Source organism: Scyliorhinus torazame, chromosome 7 (genome assembly GCF_047496885.1).
Source record: "Scyliorhinus torazame isolate Kashiwa2021f chromosome 7, sScyTor2.1, whole genome shotgun sequence".
In the NCBI taxonomy this organism is placed as follows: Eukaryota; Metazoa; Chordata; class Chondrichthyes; order Carcharhiniformes; family Scyliorhinidae; genus Scyliorhinus; species Scyliorhinus torazame.
In genome coordinates, this window is record NC_092713.1 from 283,344,090 (window position 1) to 283,371,407 (window position 27,318).

Consider the following 27,318-nt stretch of genomic DNA (forward strand, 5'->3'; position numbering starts at 1 on the left):
ACCTCCCCCATATCCCCCATATTCCCCCCTTCCCCCATATCCCCCATATTCCCCATATCCCCCCTCCCCATATCCCCCCTCCCCCATATCCCCCCTCCCCCATATCCCCCATATCCCCCCTCCCCCATATCCCCCCTCCCCATATCCCCCATATTCCCCCCTCCCCCATATCCCCCCTCCCCCATATCCCCCCTCCCCCATATCCGCCATATTCCCCCCTTCCCCCATATCCCCCATATTCCCCATATCCCCCCCTCCCTATATCCCCCTCCCCCATATCCCCCCTCCCCCATATCCCCCATATCCCCAAGTGAATCCAGCCCTAACCTTAACCTCTGTAATGCACGCGCAACCGATGGCGTGCATTCATATACCTGCCTAACACTGTTGCCTTTTACCCCTGCCACCCCCCCCCCCCCCAGGAGAAGCGCGCACACAACAATAGGGAGCATGTGAGGACTGGAGGAGGGCCCGCTGATGAGAGGCCACTGACCGTACACGAGGAAAGGGCCCTGGAACTGGCTGGCGGACCTGAGGACCGGGAGGTTGCTGATGCAGAGGTCGGGGCCCCACGAGCAAGTGAGCCACCAACAGCCCGTCCCCATATCCCCCCTCCCCTATATCCCCCTCTCCCGTATCACCTGATCACTGCCTGATGTCTAACCATGCATGCTTCATTGTGTATCGCAGGACCAAACGTCCAGGCACCCATCCCCGCAGATGCAGACCGCCCGCAGGATGCCCCTCGGAGACCACGGGAGACGGAGAGACCCGCACCCTCCAGCATGCGACGCCCGCAGGATGCCCCTTGGAGACCACGGGAGACGGAGAGACCCGAACCCTCCAGCATGCGACGCCCGCAGGATGCCCCTCGGAGACCACGGGAGACGGAGAGACCTGGAGCAACAGGGAGACGACACCCCCGTCACGTGCGGGAGCGACCACCCAGCGATGAGGGGGGCAGCCACAGGCCCCCGTCACATCCGAGCCAGGACACCACTATCCAGGACACCACTATCCAGGACACCACTACCCAGGACACCACTATCCAGGACACCCCTACCCGGGACACCACTACCCGGGACACCACTACCCGGGACAGCACTACCCGGGACAGCACTACCCGGGACAGCACTACCCGGGACACCACTACCCAGGACACCCCTACCCGGGAAGACGAAATACCGGACAGTGACTCAGAGTGGATGTGTGGAGACGAACCCCCACCCCAAAGTGCCATGGACTCAGAGTGGGACGAAGAGCACGACACAACGCCACTGCTGTCACCAACACCCTCCACCATCGCAGAAACACTCACCACGGTTGGGCACTTTAGTGATGAGGCGTCTGGTACACTCACTGGTGCGCACAACACAGCCGTCCCGGTACAGCAGGTGGAGGTAGGAGCAGCAGAGGGACCGGGCGGTCGGAGGGCAGCCCAGGCCAAGCGAACATCTGCCGCCCAGATGGATCCCGGGTTCCTGCAGTTACCACACCCACACATAGATCCGATGCAACCACCGACACGGAGACGAGCGAATAGGGTGACGGGTGGCTTGCGGCGGCTGCGGTCGCAGGTGGAGGAGTCCACCCGCGTCCAGGAGCTGGGAGTGGTCCCGGTCATGCGTGCCACCCAGGCTGACACCGCACGGGTGGCGTCCGCGGTGGAGGCAATGGGTGCGACGGTGTCAGACATGGGGAACGGTTTGCGAGGCCTGGGGCCTTCCGTGCAGGCGGCGTCTGTGGCCCAGGAAATGGCTGCCCTCTCACAGGAGGCCATGAGCCAGTGCCAGCGCCAGATGGCAGAGGCGCTCAACGCCATAGCCCAGTCTCAGCAGGCCATGGCCCAGTCTCAGCAGGCCATAGCCCAGTCTCTGCAGGCCATGGCCCAGTCTCTGCAGGCCATGGCCCAGTCTCAGCAGGCCATCGCTGAGGGCATCGGCGCCAGTGGCCATGTGCGAGCTGGCGTCGCACTGTCGCAGACAGGGTTCGACAACCCCCTGGGCTCCATGGCTGCAAACCTGCAGACCCCTGTCGATACCAGCACGGGCCTCCAGGACTGGCAGCGCCAGATGTCGGGGGCGCGTCGGATGGCCAGTCCGTTCGCATCCCCCACCCATGTAGAGGCCTGGGGGCCATCGGGCACCCCGAGGGAGGAGGAGGTGGTGTGGTCCGTCCCGGCTCCCTCTGTAGGGGAGGTCCCGGTACACCGCGACACCTCGGACTCCCCCCCTTCCGTCCCAGGTGCATCGGGTGGGCAACGGGCAGGACAGGCTGGCAGCTCGCCATCCCAGTCGCCCGGGCCGCAGCCTGGCCCATCTAGGCCAGGACGCCCCAGGAAACGGCCGCCAAAGGGATCCAGTGTCAGAGGGCAGGAATCACAGGAGTCCACCTCCAGTTCTGCTGTACCGTCTGGGGAACCACGTAGACGTAGTCAAAGGGCCCGTAAGGCTAAACAATTAGACACTGAGTAAGTTGGCACGGGTGCAGGGCACAGATGAGTTTTAGGCGCTAGGGCACATGCATGAACTCCTTTGGTTATTAAAGTCAATGTTACACCTACCGGGTGAGCCCGGCCCGTTGTGCCGCCGGTGGATCGGCAATTGGGAGTGGGGGGGTGGTGTGCATGCGGGTGGGGTGTGTGGGGTTGGGGAGGGGGGTGAGGGTGCTGGGTGGGTGGATGGGTGGGGGGTGTGGGTGGTCGGCTGTTGTCATGGTGTGCGGTCTGTGGCCATACTACCCGATTCCCACGCCCATCTAGTCAGTGAAGCGGACGGCTATCAGCCTGTCCCGTGCCCGCTGGGCCAGCCGGTAACGGTGGACAGCCACCCGTCTGTGTCTACCCCGTCTGCCCTGACCATTGCCCCCATCCCCCTCATCTGGGGAGGACTGGGCCTCTTCCTGCTGCTCCTCCACTCCGCCCTCCTCTGCCTGCGGCACATCGCCCCTCTGCTGGGCTATGTTGTGCAGGACGCAGCACACCACAATGATGCGGCCGACCCTATCTGACCGATACTGGAGGGCGCCCCCAGAGAGGTCCAGGCACCTGAAACGCATCTTCAGCACGCCAAAGCACCTCTCGATCACTCCCCTTGTCGCTACATGGGCATCATTGTAGCGGTTCTCCGCCTCATTGCGTGGCCTCCGTATAGGCGTCATCAGCCACGATCGCAATGGGTAGCCCCTGTCGCCCAGCAACCAGCCCCTCAGCCGGGGATGGCGCCCCTCGTACATGCCGGGGATGGATGACCGCGACAACACGAATGAGTCGTGTACACTGCCTGGGTGACGGGCGCAGACGTGCAGGATCATCATGCGGTGGTCGCAGACCACCTGTACGTTCATCGAATAGGTCCCCTTCCTATTAGTGAACACGGCCCTGTTATCTGCAGGTGGCCGCACGGCGACGTGCATCCCATCGATCGCGCCCTGGACCATGGGGAACCCGGCAACGGCAGAGAAGCCCACGGCCCGGGCATCTTGGCTGGCCCGGTCCACGGGGAAGCGGATGTAGCGGTGCGCCATGGCATAAAGGGCATCTGTCACTGCCCGGATGCACCGGTGCACCGATGTCTGTGATATGCCGGACAGGTCCCCACTCGGTGCCTGGAATGACCCCGTTGCATAAAAGTTCAGGGCCACCGTAACCTTGACGGACACGGGGAGAGGGTGTCCCCCGCCAGTGCCACGCGGTGACAGGTGTGCCAGCAGGTGGCAGATGTGTGCCACAGTTTCCCGGCTCATCCGGAGTCTCCTCCTGCATTCCCGGTCCGTGAGGTCCTGGTATGACTGCCGGGGCCGGTACACACGGGGCGCCCTCGGGTGCCTCCGTTGCCGTGGGGCCGCGACGTCCTCCTCCCCCTCCTCGTCCTGTCGGTCAGGTGTCCCTCCAGCCTGGGCGGCTGCCGCCTGCCCCTCAGCGGCAGCCTGCGCCGCCTCTCTGGCACGCTCCTCCTCCTCCTCCTCCTCCTCCTCCTCATCCAGGGCAACATAGACATGAGCGGCTGCCACCACGGCGGCCAACATCGCTGGATGATCTGAAAACATGACGACCTGGTGGGGGGGAGGGGAACGACGACATGTCATCATTGCCCATATCCCCTCCTCCCCCCAGCCAGGTGGCATGGACCGCATGGGTCCAACTGTTGGAGGCTGGCACCTGGCCAGGTGGACCAACTCATTTGCCCTCCCATCACCCACCCCGGCACGGACCCCCTCCCCAACCCCCAACCTCCACCCCGGCACGGACCCCCTCCCCAACCTCCACCCCGGCACGGACCCCCTCCCCAACCCCCAACCTCCACCCCGGCACGGACCCCCTCCCCAACCCCCAACCTCCACCCCGGCACGGACCCCCTCCCCAACCCCCAACCTCCACCCCGGCACGGACCCGCTCCCCAACCCCCAACCTCCACCCCGGCACGGACCCCCTCCCCAACCTCCACCCCGGCACGGACCCCCTCCCCAACCCCCAACCTCCACCCCGGCACGGACCCCCTCCCCAACCTCCACCCCGGCACGGACCCCCTCCCCAACTCCCAACCTCCACCCCGGCACGGACCCCCTCCCCAACCTCCACCCCGGCATGGACCCCAACCCCCAACCTCCACCCCGGCACGGACCCACTCCCCAACCCCCAATCTCCACCCCGGCACGGACCCCCTCCCCAACCCCCAACCTCCACCCCGGCACGGACCCCCTCCCCAAACCCCAACCTCCACCCCGGCACGGACCCCCTCCCCAACCTCCACCCCGGCACGGACCCCCTCCCCAACCTCCACCCCGGCACGGACCCCCTCCCCAACCCCCAACCTCCACCCCGGCACGGACCCCCTCCCCAACCTCCACCCCGGCACGGACCCCCTCCCCAACCCCCAACCTCCACCCCGGCACGGACCCCCTCCCCAACCTCCACCCCGGCATGGACCCCCTCCCCAACCCCCAACCTCCACCCCGGCACGGACCCCCTCCCCAACCCCCAACCTCCACCCCGGCACGGACCCCCTCCCCAACCCCCAACCTCCACCCCGGCACGGACCCCCTCCCCAACCCCCAACCTCCACCCCGGCACGGACCCCCTCCCCAACCCCCAACCTCCACCCCGGCACGGACCCCCTCCCCAACCCCCAACCTCCACCCCGGCACGGACCCCCTCCCCAACCCCCAACCTCCACCCCAGCACGGACCCCCTCCCCAACCTCCACCCCGGCACGGACCCCCTCCCCAACCCCCAACCTCCACCCCGGCACGGACCCCCTCCCCAACCTCCACCCCGGCACGGACCCCCTCCCCAGCCCCCAACCTCCACCCCGGCACGGACCCCCTCCCCAACCTCCACCCCGGCATGGACCCCCTCCCCAACCCCCAACCTCCACCCCGGCACGGACCCCCTCCCCAACCCCCAACCTCCACCCCGGCACGGACCCCCTCCCCAACCTCCACCCCGGCACGGACCCCCTCCCCAACCCCCAACCTCCACCCCGGCACGGACCCCCTCCCCAACCCCCAACCTCCACCCCGGCACGGACCCCCTCCCCAACCCCCAACCTCCACCCCGGCACGGACCCCCTCCCGGCACTCCCCCGGAGCCCAGCCTACTCTAACCACCCCCCCCCCCCCCCCCCCCCCGCCGCACACACTCACAAGCCGAGACACACCTCTCCTCAGGCAATCAGTCTGCGGCCACGCCATTTCCTGCCCAGAGCCAACCCCCCAGGCCGTCACTCACCTCCTCGCTGGTCGGCGTGAGCCTGGAGCACCGGGTCACGCCGATGAAAAGGAGGTTTGATTGACGTCGACGTGAACGGTCATCACGTCGACGGGACTTCGGCCCATCCGGAAGGGAGAATATCGGCAGGCCGAAAATCGGCTGCATTGCGCAGACCCGTGACATTCTCCGCGGCAGCGGCGCCATTAACGCCCCGCCGACTTTTCTCCCTTCGGAGACTTCGGCGGGGGCGGGATTCACGGCGGCCAACGGCCATTCTCCGACCCGGCGGGGGGTCGGAGAATGACGCCCGAGGAACTTCATTACTGAAGATGGATTGGACAAGTTGGTATTGTTTTCGTTGGAGAAAGAGAAGGCTGAGCAGAGATTTCATAGAGGTATTCAAAATCAAGAGAGGTCTTGACAAGAGTAGAGAGGGAGAAATGGTGCGTACTCATGAAAGGATCGCGAATGAAAGGGTCGCGAATGAAAGGGTCGCGAATGAAAGGGTCGCAAATGAAAGGGTCGCGAATGAAAGGGTCCAGGCTTAAAGCAATTGGCTAAAGATGCAAACACAATATGAGAAAAAGCATTTTCACACAGTGAGAGGCTTAGGTTTGGAATGCACAGCCCGAGAGTTTGGTGAAGGCAGGTTCAATTGAAGCATTGAAAAAGGAGTTAGACTGTTATCCGAAAAGGAGGAATGTGCAGGGTTTCAGGGAAAAGGAGAATGGCGTGAGGTGAATTGCTCATTCGGAGAGGCAGGACAGACAGGGTGGGCTGAAGGGCTTCTATCTGCGCTGTGATTTCAATTAAGGCATTCTCAGCACAGAAAGTGCGAGGGTAATTTTAACCTGGACTGACCAGTAGGAAACTGACATTGCGGGAAGTACAATCGAGCAGAGTGCAGAAGCAGATGTTTGTTCTGATCTTGTAAGCTTGCTGTCAATATGCAAAGCACTCTCTACCTGTACAGACTGATGACTTCCACTCCTATGGCTGGCACGGGAGGTTAAAGACATACGACCAGCTTTGTCAGTCATAGAATCATAGAATTTGCAGAAGGAGGCCATTCGGCCCATCGCGTCTGCACCGGCTCTTGGAAAGAGCACCCGACCCCAAGTTCAACACCTCCACCCTATCCCCATAACGCAGTAACCCCACCCAAAACTAAGGGCAATTTTGGACACTAAGGGCAATTTATCATGGCCAATCCACCTAACCTGCACATCTTTGGACTGTGGGAGGAAACCGGAGCACCCGGAGGAAACCCACGCACACACGGGGAGGATGTGCAGACTCCGCACAGACAGTGACCCAAGCCGGAATCGAACCTGGGACCCTGGAGCTGTGAAGCAATTGTGCTATCCACAATGCTACCGAGATGCCCGTGCGCGTGCGTGTGCATGGGTTTGCTAATGAGCTATCCTAATTTACTTCCATCGCAAATTATTTTGCTAGTCAGTGGGCATCCTCCCCTTTGAATTGTTTCTGGAATCATGCTTCACTTCATCCTCCCAAAGCGCAAGGTCTGCTAACTGAAGCCATGCTAATTGGGTGACCTACAGCTTTCCCTCCAGCTATGAAAGTGGATATCAAATGCGAAAAAATGATAACTCTTTGATGCTGTGCGGCAGGCAAATCATTGTTTTGACTTGATTGCTGCTGTCGTAGAATCATGGCATCCCTACAGTGCAGAAGGAGGCTGTTCAGCCCATCAAGTCTGCACCGATCCTCTGAAAGATTACTCCACCCAAGCCCACTTCCCCGCCCTATTCCTTTAACTCCTTAACCTACCTACACATCCCTGGACATTAAGGGGCAATTCAGCATGGACAATCTACCTAATCCGCACAACTTTGGACTGTGGGAGGAAACTGGAGGTCCCTTTAGTTAGGGGTCCCTGTGGGGTGTTCGTTTGGTTAGGGGGTCCCTATTGGGAAGGGGGTTCCTTTGGTTAGGGAGTCTCTTCAGTTAGAGGGTCCCCCTATTCATGGAGTCCCTGGGGGTCTCCCCGTTAAAAGGTCCCTTCAGGGGTCTCTCTATTATGGGGGTCCCTGGGAGGGTCTCCCTCTTAAGGGGATCCCTGGGGGGCTCCCTAATAAGATAGGGAGTCCCTGGGGGTGGCACGTCGGGTCATCCCCATACTTGGGGGAAGATGGGCACCCATGAAATCTGGGATTGATGGGCTGTTTTGCAGTGTTTGTGTTGGGGGGGGGGGGTGGCTACATTCAACCAGATGTTATAATTTCCAGTAGTCTTACCTGCTCCACCAATGATAGCTGCATCCTTACACTGACTGGATCCTTCTTCAGTGCCAACCTTTGGCAGTTGTCCTTTGGGACAAATAGCCTCATCCAGTTTGTCAGAATTACCAAGTCCCTCTTCAGATACCTTGTCAATTGGGCCGATCTGTTCCTCATTATTCTGTAACATGTGTCTGCTTCCTCAGCACGTTCAATAACCCCTTTTGAATCCGTAAACTTATAATCTGTGCCCACTAATCTTAATGAGTGTATCTGAACAGCCTGGTTTCCATGCTGCAAAATGATTGTTTTGTTATCTGTACCTATAATCTTTCTTGGACCTTTCCACTCATTAAATCCACCTCTTTTATAGTATGTCATGTCTACCTGTTTGACAGTGGTTTCTGGTGGCCTTACATTGTGCCTCAAAACTTTCCAAATTTTCTCTGAGATTTCTGCTTCAAGGAACTCTCTCCTGCCCACGTGTAGTGGATTCAAATACTCAGAAAAGATAGAGATAATCGTAGTACCCTCCCAAACTGGAGGATGATCATTCATGATTGAAAGAATTTTGGGTTTTCTCCCAGAAACCAACTGATATGGACTGCATCGCGATTCGATGTCACACTGGCGCCTGCCGCGATTTCACCGTCGGGAGCTATTCTCCGCCCAATCGCATGCCCAGATTTCGGCGTCGGCCAACGGAGAATCCCGCCCAATGCCCTTTCTTTGGTTAATGTCTTCATCTTTAGAGTCTTCTGTCTCATGTTCAGTTTCAAACATCCTCTCATATCTCATATGATATTTATTGCAGAATGGAATTTTGAATCATACCTAAAACACCAATTGACCACAGCCTGGGCAGCACGGTAGCACAGTGGTTAGCACAGTTGCTTCACAGCTCCAGGGTCCCAGGTTCAATTCCAGGCTGGGTCACTGTCTGTGTGGAGTTTGCACGTTCTCCCCGTGTCTGAGTGGATTTCCTCCGGGTGCTCCGGTTTCCTCCCACAGTCCAAAGATGTGCAGGTTAGGTTGATTGGAATGCTGAATTGTCCTTAATGCCAAAAAGGTTAAGTGGGGTTACGGATATAGAATGGAGTTGTGGGCTTGAGTAGGGTGCTCTTTCCAAGGGCTGGTGCAGACTCAATTGGCTGAATGGCCTCCTTCTGCACTGTAATTTCTATGATTCTGCGGCTCATTTTACTGTTGACAATTCCCAATTCATGCGTCCTGCCATAATTGTTAAATGACTTTGTGTCCTCATTATTTTTAGTTACACATCTTCTTTCATATCGAAGCTTGCGGCCTGTTTCTAGACCATCTCGCCATCCCATTAACATTGGGTTGTCCATTGTTATTGCCAGTTAGTCCATTTGAGAATTGATTTTACCGGAAAGGAATGTTTGCCCAGGAACATATTCAGAGCCTCTGACCTATGTTCTAGCAGGATGTGTCTTTCTGCAAACTTAGCTCCCGTCAAAACAAGAGCCCTATCCATGTTTATAACTTTAGCACAGTCGAATAACCTAAATATCGGCACTGACTGAGCAATTTTTGCAGCCTTGTTCACACTCTGTTAAATTCCATTATGTACTATGGTAGTATTCTCCGATTTTCAAAATTTGTCAAAATTTGTGAGCGGCATGGTAGCACAGTGGTTAGCACTGTTGGTTCACAGCTCCAGGGTCGCAGGTTCGATTCCCGGCTTAGGTCACTGTCTATGCGGAGTCTGCACGTTCTCCCCATGTCTGCGTGGGTTTCCTCTGGGTGCTCCGGTTTCCTCCCACAGTCCAACGATGTGCAGGTTAGGTGACTTGGCCATGACAAATTGCCCTTAGTGTCCAAAAAAGGTTCGGTGGGGTTACAGGGTTACTATGATTGACCAAGCTTCATAAGCACTTAATAAGTCATCCTTTTGGTAAATCTTATCCATGAAAGTTAATAATGTATCCAAACCTTCATCGAAGTCCAATTACTCCAGCTCCAATTCTGAAAATACCTTGCACATTATCTTGCTTTTGTACGGTAATGTAAGTGCCAAGGCATTTCCTTGTTTTTTTCTTGGGCAAGGATGTAACCTGTGTCCACATGGTAACTACATTTGTTCATTGGCCATAGGTGTCATGATATTCAGGTAAACATCATAGCACATACATACTGATGGACAGATCAACGGACCAATCAACACACACACAACACAGCCAATCACAGGCAAGAGCATACACAATACAAAACAGGGAACATAACACTTCCTGAGCATTCCAGCAGGAGACAGCTCAGGGCACAGAGCTCATAGCAAGCCACTCAGACATCCACCATGTGCTGAGTGCCACTACAAGATAGTATTAGGAATAGGTCCACAGATTCTAGGGTTATGATCGAACCTCAGTAACCAGTTTACCACTGTAAATAAATGTTAGTAATAAAACTGAGTTGTACCATTCGCAACCGTGTTGGTTCGTCTGTGTAGCAGAGTACCCAACACATTAATAGGGTTGACCCTCAGAAAAGAACGGTGGGTAGTCACACCCCAACATTCTACACTTGGATTCAGCCATTTGTTTTCCAACATACTCCAAATCACTCTTCAAGGTTAGAATACAATATTTTATCTAAAGAAATTTTAGTTTGCAATTGTTTTCACTCAAAAGTGCTAACCGTTCTCTGCTACCATTAAGCTCCGATGGTAACTCTATAATAAGAACTAGAAAATAGCTCTTGGCTTCTTTGACTTTAAGATTATTGTGTTCAGCAGTCACTTTTCCAACAACACCACAGTGTCACCTGTATCCCCATATTTGGTGCAATAATTGCATTCTATTAAATAATGAAAACCCCGATTCCAAATTTAGTACGAGGGAACATTAACTCTTTTCTAACAATGCTCTACCATCCATGATAAAATGCTCACACAGTATCAGTGCAGTATCAGTGATCTAATGTACATGCTGCCTGTAATGTAATGCTCACACCTCCAGTGTGCAGGGAAAAAGCACCAGTCCATTGATTAATTTTGACAGTATCTTATCACTTGGGCTGACATGGAATATTTGATTCCAGTTCCCTTTATTTTTTTATACTAAAGGCATGGGGCAGGATTTCCCGACCCGCCGCACCACCGGGATTCTCCGTCTCGCCAGCCGGTTTCTCATTGTGGGCAGCCCCACGCCGTCGGGAAATCCCCGGGCTGCCGGTGCAGCGGAGAATGCAGCCCATGCCTTTTGATGAGCTGTTCCTTTGAATGTAATTTTATTGATTTTTGAAAAGTGTCCTCATAGTGAGTGGCCCACTTTCACCTCTGGTTAATGCTTCCCAATGAGTGACCCTTCTTCAAACATGATCTCAACTCCCCTATCTTTCAGTGTGTGCCCCTTATTTTCCACACTAGGCAATGCGCTCAGAGCACTGGGCAACGGCAGCATAAAAATAACTGCTACCATATATCAGTGGAATTTTCAGCTGTCCTGTGCATCCGTTAGGGAGAGCTTATATAACTGCATACAATACTGACATCAGGGGAGCATTATTGTTTTGTTCATGCTGCAATAATGAAAAAGTCAAAGTTTTTCTTTAAAAACATTATAATAATTTGACAAAAAGAATCCTATTTAAGATTTATCATGCAGACCCAGTTCCATAAATAACTTTGACACATTACCACTATTTTGCTTGGAGCAACACTTGTGCTTTATTGCAATCTGACTTTCCAAGACATCAGCTTTTTCTGGACTCAATTTTTTCCTCAAGTTTGCCATCATGATGTTTAGTAAAACGAGGACAAAACATAAATTGAGTTGCAGCAGAACTACATAGCTTTTCCAATTCCCTTTTTGCAAATGAGGCAAATGCCCTCTTCTCCCAAATTTGAGATTTGAAATTGGAGTGTTGCTGTTCTTGAAGCTCTTTGCAGAGCAGCTACTGGAGCACCATAGTCAGCATGGTGTCAAGTATCGGCTTCTCATTTACAAGGGGAGACTGCGTGAAATGTGGTCTGTAAGATAGATCAATCATGCTTGTCATGGTCCAATTCAGCATGCCAGTTTGAGGTCATTGCTTACTCTAAACAGCTCGGCGGAGCCACAGAACAGAATTTTTATGTCATCTGTTAGGAGTTAATTCTGTCTGCTGATATTGTAGGTCGAATAGATTGTATAAGCCCAAACTGTTCATGTTTTACATTAGCAATTTTACACCAGTATTTATGGATGCAAATCGGAAGCACTCATTCATACTAATGGGTAAGAGGCACCAGGCACAGAAACACATGCACAAATTAAAATGGATGCAGAGTGCAAACCATACTAGCAGAGGGTGTGTGAAAGACACCCGTACTGTATATCACTGAACTCCCTACCTAATACTGATCCTGACCAGGACTACTTCCAGCAAAGAGTGTCTGTTTTGCATACAAATTTCCCTCCTGTTTACCTTAGTAGAATTTTTGATAAGTGAATTTGTCCTTGGGGAATTTCCAAGTGAGATGTCTAACTGCTCAGTGTGTAATAGATTTCACTAAATTCTTTAAGAAAGTGACTGCGCTGAATTTTATAGACTACTTCACTTCAAGGGATTGGATAATTAAAGTGTCTCGCAAAGCAATTGACTCTGATTTAGCTCATGGTGTGTGTGCCATTTAGGTAATTTTTATTTCTATTAGTAAAAAAATATGGTATTTGTACATGAATATTTCAATGTTTGTCCAACATTATTAGACAGTTAATCTTGTGGTCTCCTCCAGCAGTTAGGAGATATCAGAAATTCTGGCAGCATAGTAAAGCGAGACGGTGTTCAATAGGTAAGGTATCAAATGCTCTTCCTTCTTTCTTATTAATGAAAAAAGACAAGATTGCAGAATCCCAAAGGAAGAAGGCCTCACCTATCTAAATCATGATACAAATTGGACACTGTTTGATTTGTGGTTGATAGAATAATTAGTTCACAGTTCCACTCCTTGACTGATAAGTTACTACTTGCAGGGTTAATGTCAAAGACAGCTGCTTTGCCTAATGGAAGCCAGTGCCCCAGGTTCAGTCCTGAGAGCATGCAATGAAGAAGCACACTCGATGCTGAGGAGTGCCAGGAAAGGTTGAAGATCCCCTTAAAAGCCTGCCCCTGGTCTTGGTCAAACCTGTCATGAACAGGTCCAGGCAACGGACGGTGGGGTGGGTTGTCCAGCTCGATTGTCTTCCCCTCTTCCATGGTTATGTTCGCAGCCGGCTGTCCCTGGAGAGGGAGCATACAATGTCTGTAATGTTCTCTGCACGCATGGATGGCGAGGTCTTTGTAGTTGAAGTGCTCAGAAAACATGCAGCTTTGTAAATGAACAAAATTGTTTATTAATTAACTAAATCACTAAAGGGTTTCAATGATGTAAGATTGCAGTTGGATATTGCGTCTAAATATCAGTAACTATGGTTAACTCTTATTAATAATGTTGAATCAGGAGCTGCTCGATATGCATCTGTGCTTGTTGTCCAGATTCTTTGTCTGTGCTGTTGTCCAAGAGATTATATCCGATCACCATGAGGCCTGTCTTCTAGCGACCTCTCCTGTCACCATGCCACCTGTGGTCGGATGCTCTGCATACGGCACCTATCCTAACTTCCAGTTCGGTTATTAAATTCCAAACAAATATTATCCTACATATCATTACAATGTCCACCTGCACGATTGAGCTTTCCATGACTGGTGGGCACCGCAGGGGCTGGGGTCCATCATTTAACACCCTTGAAACACAATTTAATTAGAGTTTGATATGATTAATTTGATATTTTGGGGCGACACAGTGGCAAAATGGTTAGCACTGCTGCCTCAGGCTGCCGAGGACATCCTGGTCCCAGATCACTGTCCGTGTGGAGTTTGCACAGTCTCCCCGTGACTGCGTGGGTCTCACCCTCACAACCCAAAGATGTGCTGGGTAGGTGGATTGGCCACGCTAAATTGCCCCTTAATTGGAAAAATTCAAAAAGAAAAAACTAATCATTTGATATTTTACTTTTAGTTGCAGTGTCCCTTAAGGGACTATCCCCTTATTTAATTTGTTTTATTTGTTCATCTGATTGCTCAAAAGAGTCCAAATGGAGAAGCAATGCAATCTCTTGGATTCATTTATGACCAGGCATTGGTGGGAAGATGGAGTCTTAACCTGAGCACCTTAGTGCTGAACCAATTACGCTTACCCCTCGCAGGAATTTAGATATGATTTATTCTTCTCTTGCATTCCTGAGTTTGGATTTTAATATCCTCTTTTTCCATTGCAGGACGGCATGGGGCAACTCAGAATTACTGACAAGGGCCTGCGATTAGAAGGACCATCCGAGTTTTTGCAGCCTTTGTATGCCAAAGAAATCCGATCCAGAGAAGTAAGTGAAGAATCTCCACATGTGTGGCGAGAGGCTTGCGTTGGCTTCAGTCAGTGAATAATGGCTTATTATGCAAACCTGATGTACTTTTACAGGATCACAAAAGCATCTGCGTGCTCTGAACCAATCATCACCAGCACTACCATCTAAGTAGTATCCTTATTGGCACTTATACCACTCTTCAGAAGCAATATGTAGTGGGGGTGCATCGCTATACTGCTTGGGTGGTTCAAAGTGCAGTGACTACGTGTCATTTTACCATCTGTTCGTCCTTGAACATGATTAACACTGGAAACAAACCTATCACAGTGTTTCTCTCAGTGGTGCTACATGCCAGGATGATCAACGCCATCAATCCTATCCATAAACATTGTCATAGCTACCTGGCAATGAATGCCTGCAAGAGACTGTCTTTACAGGATCCACGTCAGCAGAGAGCCAGGCATGGAGCTACACCATCTGCTTGAACAATTACAGTTACCATGTAGCATAGGGCTAAAATAGCCAATGAAGATACTGTGGACTTTAGCCTATGTCCACCACCATCTCGCCAAGCTGCAATTCTGATCTGTTGGAATGGTGTCATGGAGTGACAAGGAAGGCTATCCTCTTTGTCACTGCTGTTACAAACCCGGAAAATACCCCCAATTGATATAGAACCATTAATAGAGTTAGGATCTGAAAATCCAGGGGCTGGATTGGGGCTATGTCCCCACGCCGGTGTAAAAATGCAGGCGTTGCACTCCCGCTTTTCCAGAGACAAATACCAGTCAATTCTGTTACCTTCAGGGGGCTAGCGGGGACCCGAAGTGCTTCACGCAACTTCGGCTGGTGATACGTGCCCCACACTTCCAGTTCTGTGTCCGCTGCATCGGACCGGCCCAATCTATGCCCTGGCCGCCCATAAGGTGCCTTATCCCCCGCGACCCCCACCAGTGGGCCGTGGGCTGAGTCCGCAGCTGCCACACGAGAGTCCTGACCGGCCATACCATGTTAGTTCCACGCCGTCGGGAACTTGGCCGATCTGGAGCGGAGCATCACTGGGCGGACCTCTGGCAATGGCCCGCCCAGCCGCGCGGCAAAATTCACGGACGCGGGGATATTCGGGGCCCGGAGAATCGCCGGAGCGGTGCCTGGCCCGAGTCCATCAGGAAAGTTGATTCGCCGCTCCTGCGCCAAACGCGATTTCGGCGTGGGGTTGCGGAGAATCCGGGCCCAGACATTTACCGGAAGAATGAGACCACGAGGTTTACGGTTTAAATCAAAAGAACTTTACTGCACAAAGACCACAAATACGTAACCTCCACCTTAAATAGTCACTTCCTTGATAATAACAGGGTCATGAAGCTGGTTACTTACAATTTAAACTGAACTCTTTAAATTGGAACATAGAAACAGAAGAAGGCCATTCGGCCCGTCGAGCCTGCTCCACATGTAATACAATCATGGCTGATTGGGCACTTGAATGCTTTTAACATCCATCATTGTTAATTAGAAATCTGTCAATCTCTGCTTCAAACATCAAATTGCCTTCCCCACCACTTCCACGCCCAATAAAATCAAGGCAGACACTGATCAGAAATTGGAAGATTAACCAGTTGGTCTGAGTACAGCTTTGAAAATTCATTTTAGGATTGAGATTTCTTTCTTTGAGCTTTTCCCTTCAAATCTCCTCCAAACAACATACAGTTCCAAACTCTCGGTCAACACGGGCTTCTCTGGCATCTTGGGTGCAGCCACCCTGGGTCACAACCCGCCAGGTTCGAATTATTCTTTTCTTTGGAGCTTTACATCTGAAACTCTCTCTCTCCCTGTCCCTTCGCCATTATACCAACATAGAACCTGCCTGAATTTTACTTCCATGGAACTAACAGTAGTGGAATTTGGACAGGTTCTATAAGGAGCAGAAAAAGTGATGATGATGATGTGAATGCATTGAAAGGCAAATGTCCCTGGGCCACAGAATCTAGGAAATAAGAAGTGATGGAAGAATTTTGCAGGGCACTGGATTGGATACCAAAGGCCAAACAGGACTGGAATATAGAGCTGGAATTTCCCCATCCCCCCACTGGAGGAATCTTCCGATCCCGCCAAAGTCAATGGACATTTGAATGGGCTGCAGCATCCACCAGGGGAAAACCTGCTGCAGTGGGGCTGAAAAATCCTGGCCGAAGGAAGCTAAAAGCTGCACCTCTGGGATGCTTCACTGTCCGACTTTAAACCGAGACCCTGCTCTCAGATGTGGATTGAAAGGCCCCACACAATTTGAAGAGTGACGTGGATGACATCCCTGGTCAACACTGATCCCCGAACCAACACCTAAAATCGATGACTTGGCAATTTATTTAATGGCTACGTGTGGGGCCATGCGGTGCACTGGTTGGTTGCCACATTTCTGCATTACAACAGTGAGCACATTTGAAAAAGAGAAGGATGTCACTTTGAGATGCTCTGAGGATGTGAAAGACGGCGTACACGTCCAAATTCATGCTTTCATTTTAAGTTAATACAAAGCTAAACTTTTAATTGCATGAACCTTTTGTCTGATCCGAGCCACAATGAGAAGAGTATTCAAAGCTTTGATAAGCTGAAGTGCTGATAGGAGGTGATTCTTATTCTTAATCAGATTCTGATTCGGTCTGTCTTTATTTAACAGGGATGCGATTTGGTGTCGCTTCCTGATAATTATATCTGCCTGCTTCAGATTACATAGTTTTTTAAAACGTTTAAATGAATATATAATCAAATTGACATATAAGTTAATTTTGTTATCTTTGTGATAGACGAGAATAGATATAAGCTTCAAAACTAGGTCAGCACATTACTGTGCCCTTGTAATGCACAAGATTCAGTTGTTAAATTGGTTAATTAATTTGTCACAGGCAACACAAAATATTTCTTGCTGCTATCTGTCCTTCCTTGTAGCTTTTACTTTTCTCCAAAGCCTGGTTAATGACTGTACAGGGAAAGTAATTAGTACTGATAGCTCTAAGCTCATGGATTGGAATTATTCTTGCCCCTATTCAGGTGCATTTATTTTTATGAACTGACAGCTTGGACGTATTTGTCCCTTAAAGAATATAATCCAACGCAAGAGGAGTGGATTGATTTCTTTATTTTCACATGGTGCACTCGCTGGGCCTCTGTATCCTATTTCCCTGGTGGTCTAGTTAGTTTCATGTGATCAATTTCTCTTTTGCTCCAGGGATGTTCTACTTGGAATCCTCCTTAAAATGCACAAGGCCAAATACCTACACAACTTCCCACTTGCCTGAATAAGTGCAGCTCCAACAACACTCAAGACGCTCGACACCATCCAGGACAAATCAGCCACCTTGATTGCTCCTCCTTCCACAAACATTCACTCCCTCCACCACGGACAGTGTCAGCTGTGTGTACCATCTACAAGATGCACTGTAGCATCTCGCCAAGGCTCCTTAGGCAGCATCTTCCAAATCCACGACCACTACCATCTAGAAGGACAAGAGCAGCAGATACCTGTGAACACCACCACCTGGAGGCTCCCCTCCAAGTCACTCGCCATCCTGACTTGGAAATATATCGCTGTTCCTTCACTGTCCCTGGGGCAAACTCCTGGAACTCCCTCCCTAACAGCACCTACACCTGAAGGACTGCAGCGGTTCAAGAAGGCAATTCACCACCACCTTCTGAAGGGCCATTAGGGAAGGGAAATAAATGCTGGCCTAGCCAGCGCCACCCACATCCCGTAAAATTAATTTTAAAAACAAATCTTACTTCGGGCCACCTTCTAGCTTCATGGCTGCTGGCCATGTTGTTATTCGCTAAGCCCTGATTTTCACGCAGGTTTGCCCTCATGCCTCTGTGGAGTGCCTTGGAATGGTTCTGTCGAATCCATAGGAATTCTTACAGTGCAGGAGGCCATTCAGCCCATCGTGTCTGCACCGATCCTCTGAAAGTACACCCTACGTAGGCATACCCCCCCCCCTCCCCCACCCCCAACTATCCCCATAACCTTGTAACCTAACCTGCACATCTTTGAACACTAAGGGACAATTCAGCATGGCCAATTCACCTAACCGGCGCATCTTTGTTTTTCAATATTAACACAATTTATTTTTATTGCTCAGATTATAGTTTATCCTGTGAAGGCAAGTTTACCAGCCAGAAAAATAAATCCGCATTGTGCAATAAGTGTTCTGGCAGCTGTTGGCCCCTTGTGGCAGTTCCCACTTTTCCCCCTCAAGCGAGATCATGCTCAATCATTCTCCCAGATTCTGGGTCAAGCGTTGCCAAGTATGTAGCTTTGGAATCATCTGGGAAAACGGTAGAAGAAATGTGGAACATTGGAACTGTTACAATATAAGTCCAGTACATATTCTCTGTGATGACATTTTTGACTTTCTGGTGGGGTTGAGAAACCTTCAGCTCGTGGTAATCCAAAGTGACCTTTTGTCACACTTGTGCACACATTGAGATTGGGTTTGTGAGCCTCTGGTTTCTTCAATTCTAAATGGCTGAAAATGTTCTTCCCATTAAAGATCAAACTGGTCACAGTGAACGGACACATGAAGAAGGAAACACAGGCAGTTAAGGCTGCTTTTGCTGCCAACGCCATGCATGCACAGTTTTATACTGACAGTAGACCAAGATTATCAGCCACCATCTTTATAGGGGGCAGCAGGGCTCATTTGGGGTCATCACTGTTCCTATCAGCAGGAGGAGAGAATGTTGCAAAATTCTATCCTGGCCTGCCAGTGATGGATCGTGGAACCACCTTTTACAGGTGGTTAGAAGGGAAGGATTTGCAGAAGGGAAAGTCAAGTATTTTCCTTGTAGGATATTTTACTGCAGTCAATTTGGTCAGTGGAACTTTGTCCCACTTTTCCAGTAATGTGAATGGATTGTAGATTGCTATGAATCTTAGATTGTATTGCCTCTCTTCATCCTTTCTGCTTCTCCCACTTTGAGTTCAAGGCTGCAGGCTCCAGCTTTGATGGCACTGGATTTCTGTGCATGCGCAGACCATGCGCACATGTGCAGACAAGTATCAGTGGCCATCTTGCACCGCCACACTGCATTGGTAGGAGTGGACAGTTAATACAAGTGTTCTGGTATGGGGAGCACACGGCCCATTCTTCAGGTGTGGTACAACAGAAATGGAAAAGTTTTTTTTTTTAAAAAACAATGTTTATTCTATGAACTCAGGTTTACCTTTTTAAAACAAACAGTGAATATCTTGGCAACCATTAATTCAAATACACCCCCCAAAGAATACAACACTGAGTAAACTGTATGCTTTTCTTTTAATATCCAAAAGACTTAACAAACCTTCAAACAGGAGCACATCAGGGTTTACATTCAATACTGAAAACATTTATAATTCTGAATTCACCAAATGATTAATAAGAGATAGTCTTTCATGGCAGAGAGCTCAACAGTACAGCTGCTTTTCTGACTTCAGCTGCAACACACTGAAAAATGAAACCAAAAAGACAGAGACACCCAAGCTTTTCTCAAAGTGAAACTAAAAAGCAGAACCAGAGCTCAGCTCCACCCACACTCTGACATCACTGCAGTAATATGAGCAGCCAAACATTTCTTAAAGCGACATTCTTATGACACCTCCCCCCAAGAAAAAAAAATAAACCATCAACTTCAAGATGGTTTAATTTTTCACCTTTTCACCATCCTTTCAGAAATGCACACAGTAAATATACTTTCTCATTGCAAAAACAACACACGCAAACAGGTATAATAATAGTCCATTTTTTTTGTTCTTCTTCCTCCAACTGAAATCCGTCTCGATTGACAGTCTCTTTGAACAAGAAGGTCACTGCATGATCCGTCCATTTCTCTATGCCTCGGCATTTCTCTTGAAAGTCACATACTTTAGTTCGATCCGATCACAGAATCCCTTACAATTCTCCAACACATGCGCATTGGTAATCACAGCTTTCAGGCAGTCAAATGTCTGTTGAAACTCTGCTGTCCATTGAAATTTCTGATGTTTCTTCAGCTAGTCCATCAATGAAGCAATCAAACTACAAAACCTTTGCACAAATGTTCGATCAAATCCACTCATGCCAAGAAATCGCATTATTTCCCTTTGTCTCGAGGGTATCGAAAACTCCTCAAGGAAAGTGACCTGGGCTTTTCCAAATTCACTTTTGGCTAGGTTTATCACCAAACCCGCCTCCTGAAGTCGATCGAATAACTCCATCAGATGTTTTAAATGGTCTTTCCATGTCTGGCTGAAAATTACCAGATCGTCGATGTATACCGCACAATTGGGTAATCCTGAAACGACTGTGTTAGTCAACCGTTGAAATGTGGCTGGGGCACCCTTCATGCCAAATGGCACAACTTTGAATTGGTATGTATCATCTGGAGTCACAAAAGCCGAAACCTCCCTCGCCCTTTCGTACAAAGGTACCTGCCAGCAGCCTTCAAGCAAATCCAATCTGGAAATAAAAGCAGACTGTCCCACTTTCTCAATGCAATCCTCCAAACGTGGGACAGGACAAGAGTCCGCTCCTATAACTGCACCAACCTTTCTACAGTCCACACACAACCGTTGGGCACCGTCTGGTTTAGGCACCATCACTATGGGTGAGCTCCATTGGCTGCAACCCACTTCAATTATGCCATTTTTAAGCACACTCTCAATCTCTATGTTAACCTGTGCCAATTTTAAAGGGTTAAGTCTGTATGGATGTTGTTTGATTGGAACAGCATTTCCCACATCTACATCATGTATAGCCATTTTAGTACTTCCCAATTTATCTCCACAAACTTGCCCATGTGATATCAATAACTCTTTCAGGTCAGTTCGTTTTTCCTCTGGAAGATAACTCAACAATTTGTCACAATTTTTAAGAACATCCTCATTTTCCAATTTAATTTGAGGTATGTCAAATTCACAGTCATCTGGATTTGGTTCGTCACTTTGAGTTTGAATCATTAAAGCCTCCTCCTTTTTCTCTCCTTCCCTTCCAAAGTACCTTTTAAGCATATTCACATGACACACTCAGTGAGTCTTCCTTCTATCTGGCGTTTTTACCACATAATTCCCCTCACTTAATTTCCTTTCAATCTGATAAGGTCCACAAAACCTTGCTTTTAAAGATTCACCTACCACCGGTAACAACACTAAAACTTTATCTCCACTGACAAAACTACGAACTTTGGATTTCTTGTCCGCTACCAGTTTCATCACATTTTGTGCACCTTTTAAATGTTGTCTATCTAATTCACCTGCTCTATTTAATCGTTCCCTAAAATTTGACACGTAATCCAATAATGTAATTTCCGATTTCTCACTCACCAATTTTTCCTTAATCATTTTGAGTGGTCCTCTTACCTCATGACCAAAAATTAGTTCACAAGGACTAAATTTGGTTGACTCATTCGCTGCATCCCTAATTGCAAACAGTAGGAATGGAATTCCTTTATCCCAATCCTCTGGATAATCTTGCCAGTAAGTCCTCAACATTGTCTTTAATGTCTGATGCCACCTTTCTAATGCTCCCTGTGATTCTGGATGGTACGCAGTTTAAAATGTTTTATTCCTAAGCTATCCATTACTTCTTTGAATAACTTTGAGGTAAAATTTGACCCTTGATCCGATTGTATTTCTGTGGGTGGTCCATATCTAGTAAAGAATTTAAGTAATCCCGCCACAATCTTTTTAGCTGTAATAGTAAGTACTGGAATGGCCTCTGGAAACCTAGTAGACACATCCATTATCGTCAAAAGATATTGATTCCCACTTTTTGTTTTAGGAAGCGGTCCTACGCAATCAATTAGGACCCTTGTAAAAGGTCCCTCAAATGCTGGAATGGGTATCAAGGGCACTGGTTTTATCACTGCTTGGGGTTTCCCTATCGCTTGACATGTGTGACATGATTGACAAATTTTAACTACATCTTTATGTATTCCAGGCCAATAAAAATGTTTCTGGATTTTAGCTTGAGTTTTCCTTATTCCCAAATGACCTCCCACTGGTACCTCGTGTGTAACTCGCAACATCTCCTTTCTATACCCTACCGGCAATACTACTTGATGAACTTCTTCCCACTTTTCATCCGCCTGCATATGTAAAGGTCTCCATTTTCTCATCAAGACATTACTTTTACGGTAATAACACTCTGGTATACACTCAGATTCCTCTTCCGTATATGTTTTCTGATACATCCGTTTTATTTTTATATCTTTCCGTTGTAATTCCGCCAATTTTCCTGAACTAAAAATATCCGCCTCATCCTCCACCTGTTCTTGTTCTTTTTCAACCATCTGATCAAAAATCGTTTCTGATAATTGCACCTCAACTTCATCTTCACTCTTTGAGTTCTCCTCTTGTCTTAACCTGTGACTTTGCGACCTTGTTACTACACAATCAGGAAAAATCCCAGGATATTCATCCTTCAACCTTTCAGTTGTCTGATTTTCCACTGGCTTATCAACCACAGTAGGCATCACTCCCACTTGTCATAGCATTTACAGTGCAGAAGGAGGCCATTTGGCCCAATGAGTCTGCACCGGCTCTTGGAAAGAGCACCCTACCCAAGGTCAACACCTCCACCCTATCCCCATAACCCAGCAACCCCACCCAACACTAAGGGCAATTTTTGGACACTAAGGGCAATTTATCATGGCCAATCCACCTAACCTGCACATCTTTGGACTGTGGGAGGAAGCCGGAGCACCCGGAGGAAACCCACGGGGAGGATGTGCAGACTCCGCACAGACAGTGACCCAAGCCGGAATCGAACCTGGGACCCTGGAGCTGTGAAGCAATTGTGCTATGCACAATGCTACCGTGCTGCCCCAGCTATATCATTGTGATCCAGCTATATCATTACCCAAGATAAACTGTATTCCTGGACAAGATAGTTTCTCTATTACTCCTACTACCACTTCACCACTCTTCACTGGACTTTCCAACCTTACCTTATATAATGGAACTCTACTCCTCTCACCCTGAGTTCCACATATTACCAACTTTTCTGGCAACATTCTTCCCAAACTACCTAACTCATCATCTCTTACCATTAAAGATTGACTAGCTCCCATATCTCTTGTGACTTATTTACCTGCTCCTCCTGATACACATGAGTAAACTTTACCCACACAAGTAAATTCTTTAAAGACATCTGGCACCTTCTTATCAATCACCTCTTGAACAGGCCATACAATCTTTTGCACTTCCTTCGCTTCACTTGGGCTTTCCATTACCACTCTAACAAACCCCACTGTCTTATCCTGCTTTACCACATCAGCCTTCCCAGTGCTTTTCTTCAACCACCAACATTTTGACTTTACATGACCTAGTTTATTACAGTGAAAACATTTGAAACTTTTCATTTCTTTTCCACCCTCCTGGATTTCTTTTTTAATCTGAGGTACACTCTCCTTATTATCTCCCATCAGATCACCTTTACCTCTGCCACTTGAGTATTTCTCATGTCCCCAGTTTCTATCCCTTACAGGCTGAAACTGATGTCGGAAACCAAGCTTTGATTTATGAACTAATTCATAATCATCTGCCATTTGTGCTGCTACTCTCGCAGTTTTAACCCTCTGTTCTTCCACACGAGTTCTCGCTACATCAGGAATTGAATTTTTTAACTCCTCCAAAAGTATAATTTCTCTAAGAGCTTCATACGTTTGATCTATTTTCAAAGCCCTTATCCACCTATCAACATTACTCTGTTTGAGCCTTTCAAACTCCATGTATGTTTGACCAAATTCTTTCCTTAAATTTCTAAACCTTTGTCTGTAGGCTTCAGGCACTAGTTCATATGCACCTAAGATGGATTTTTTCACCTCCTCATACGTCCCAGATACCTCCTCCGGTAGTGATGCAAACACTTCACTAGCTCTACCTAGCAGCTTTGTTTGAATCAGTAACACCCACATGTCCTGTGGCCATTTCATTTGTTTAGCTACCTTCTCAAATGAAATGAAAAAGGTTTCCACTTCCTTCTCATCAAACCTTGGCAATGCTTGGACATATTTAAATAGATCCCATCATGCCTTCGACTTTGACACTCTTTCTCACTATCCTCATCATTATCATTCAACTGTACATTTCCCTTTACGTCTGCCAATTTTAACTGACTCTCATGTTTCATGGCCATTTTCTCAAGTTCAAAGTCTCTCTCTTTGGGCGGGTGGGAGAATCGCCGGGGCGCCGTGCGTGTCCCGCCACGCCGCCCCGACACCCGCACGCGATTCTCCCTCCCCCCCCCAAACCGGAGTGGCAGGAACCACGGCTGGCCGCTCGGAGAATCGGCGCTCGCCGTTTGCAACTGGCCAGCGGCGATTCTCAGGCCCGGATGGGCCAAGCAGCCTGCCCAACACGACGGGTTCCCGCCGGCGCCGTCCACACCTGGTCGTTGCCGGCGGGAACAGCGCAAGAATGCTGGGGGGGTTCCTGCACCGGGGGGGTGACTCAAATAGTGTCTGGCCCGCCATCGGTGCCCACCAATCGGCGGGCCGGCCTCTCTGAAGGAGGACCTCCTTTCCTCCGCCGCCCCGCAAGATCCATCCGACATCCTCTTGCGGGGCGCCCCCGGGGAGGATGGCAACCGCGCATGCGCGGGTGACGTCATTTACACGGCGCAGGCCGCATCATTTACGTGGCGCCGCTTTTACGCGGTGCCAAGGCCCGGCGCGCGTAAATGATGCGACGCCGTTCCTAGCCCCCCGGGGGCGGGAGAACAGGGTGCCGGGAGTGGGCTCAACGCCGGAGTGAAACACTCCGGTTTTCACTCCGGCGTCGGCACTTAGACTCCCGATAGGAGAATTGCACCCTTTATCTCTTTCCCTGATCTGTATCTCCCTTTCTTTTTCTTTTTGTTCTGCTAGGGCTATTCTTTCTTTTCTCCTTTCTTCTCTCTCCTTTTCTTTTTCCTCTCTCTCTCTTTCGTATTCAAGCTGCTTTAATTCTTTCTCATGTTCCATTTGTTTAATTTGCAACTGAATTTTTTGCCGTTTCCAATGAGTCAAACTGTATCTCAGGCAACTTTAAATGCTTAACCACTGCCATAATTACCTCATGTTTTCGCATTTTGTCAGGTAATGTTAACTGCAATGTTCTTGCCAAATCTCACAGTCTGCTTTTAGTCTCTGTCCGTAAGGTACTGCTTGTGACAGTCTCCACCCCGAAAAACTTCAGAGCCTCTGAAAGAGCCATTGTCCACAACACACTCCCCACTTAAACTAAAAATACAACACCTGAAAAGCAACCACAATATGCTCACCCCTCACTGTCTTTATGTTCACTAAGCCAATCCAATAGATGGACTTTTATCGTCCTCGAGCCCCCAATTGTTATGGTATGGGGAGCACACGGCCCATTCTACAGGCATGTTACAGCAGAAATGGACGAGTATTTTTTCAAACAAAACAATGTTTATTCTATGAACTCAATTTAACCTTTTTAAAACAAACAGTGAATATCTTAGCAACCATTAATTCGAATACACCCCCCCAAAGAATACAACACTAAGTAATCTGTAGGCTGTTCTTTTAACATCCAAAAGATTTAACAAACCTTCAAACAGGAGCACATCAGGGTTTACATTCAAGACTGAAAACATTTATATTTCTGAATTCACCAAATGATTAAGAGATAGTCCTTCATGGCAGAGAGCTCAGCAGTACAGCTGCTTTGTCTGACTTCAGCTGCAACACACTGAAAAACAAAACCAAAAAGACAGACACACCCAAGCTTTTCTCAAAGTGAAACTCAAAAGCAGAACCAGAGCTCAGCTCCACCCACACTCTGACATCACTGCAGTAACATGAGCAGCCAACCATTTCTTAAAGCGACATTCTCATGACACAAGCACCTTCCCCCTTCAAGGGGCAGAATTTTCCAGTTCCCCCCCACCGGGTGTTTAATGGCGATGGGATGGAGGGAATCCATGTGGCGGGAGCTGAAAAATCAGTTCCCTGCCAGTGTGCAATGATGGCGGGAACATGTCCTCCCCGCAAAGCCCCAATTATGGTGGGTCACCATTCCTGCCAAAAGCCAGTGTGAAACTATTTTTCATTGTGTTACTAGGATGTAGTTGAAGGCCTGACTGGAATGGAACAGCCCCCCCAAACCCCCCCCCCCCACACCCACTCGTCCAACCTTCCGCGCCGCAAGCTGCATACCATGCTTGTCTGGAATGTGGGCAGACCAATGTGGCCGACATATGTTGGTACGCACCTGCGAGGAGGCCTGGATTCACTAATGCAGATCGGAGGATGGAGGCCTCCAGCGACTGTGGACACTGGAACGCCACATGCAGCAATGAGTGGGTGGAGCATCAAACATGCGGTTCTTCTGCCTGCAGCACAATTGGGCTGCGATGGTCTTTGTATTGGGGGAAGGGGAGTGGTGAATAAACAGGGAGGAGAGGAATGAAGAAGTGGGGTGGCTGTGGAGGCCTAGAGAGGGGGTATGAGTTTGGACCGTTGGGGGAAAGCGAGAGATGCTGAGGGGATCATGAAATGTGTGAGCTGATATGAAGGGAGGGTGGGAAGGGGCATGCTGGAGTGTAGGGGGTGGGATGGGGGAGTGTTGTGCAGGTGTGAACGGGCCTGGGGTGATAAGGGGAAAGGGGAACCTGCTGGACCAGGTTCTGCATGCCGATCACAAGGACTTCCAGGGATGCACCAGTGAATTTGGGACCTGGAGCTGCAGGAGGAGAGCCAGTTGGTGGATCTTAAAGCTGTACAAGACTAGCACAGACATTACGTTTTCTGAGCCATCCAGCCCACCCTAGCGTACAAAACATTGGAAAATCCCTGACTGTATAATTAATAAGGCCGACGTCATGTAATCCGTTGCGAATTCTCACTGGCCTCCACGACAGGAAACATTCCCGCTCCCTGATCTGTCACAGGACTTAGTCCAAAAAGGAGAGTCCGACAATCCTGCTCCGTCAATATATTGTTTCCCAGTTAGTAAAACATGCGGGTGTGCACTTCAAGGAAAAAATTCGGTAAGACTGTTATAAAGTGGACT

The 27,318-nt window shown here is 49.5% G+C and overlaps 1 protein-coding gene across 6 annotated transcripts in view; it reads left to right on the forward strand.

The window, feature by feature from the left end:
* Positions 1-27,318, forward strand: part of sgcd (sarcoglycan, delta (dystrophin-associated glycoprotein)) — an 821,304-nt gene that overhangs the window by 668,319 nt on the left and 125,667 nt on the right. For all 6 annotated transcript variants that reach the window (XM_072512566.1, XM_072512567.1, XM_072512565.1 and 3 more), the window contains one exon: positions 14,214-14,315. In XM_072512566.1, the coding sequence (XP_072368667.1) occupies positions 14,214-14,315 (102 nt within the window). The remainder of the gene's footprint in view (positions 1-14,213; positions 14,316-27,318) is intronic.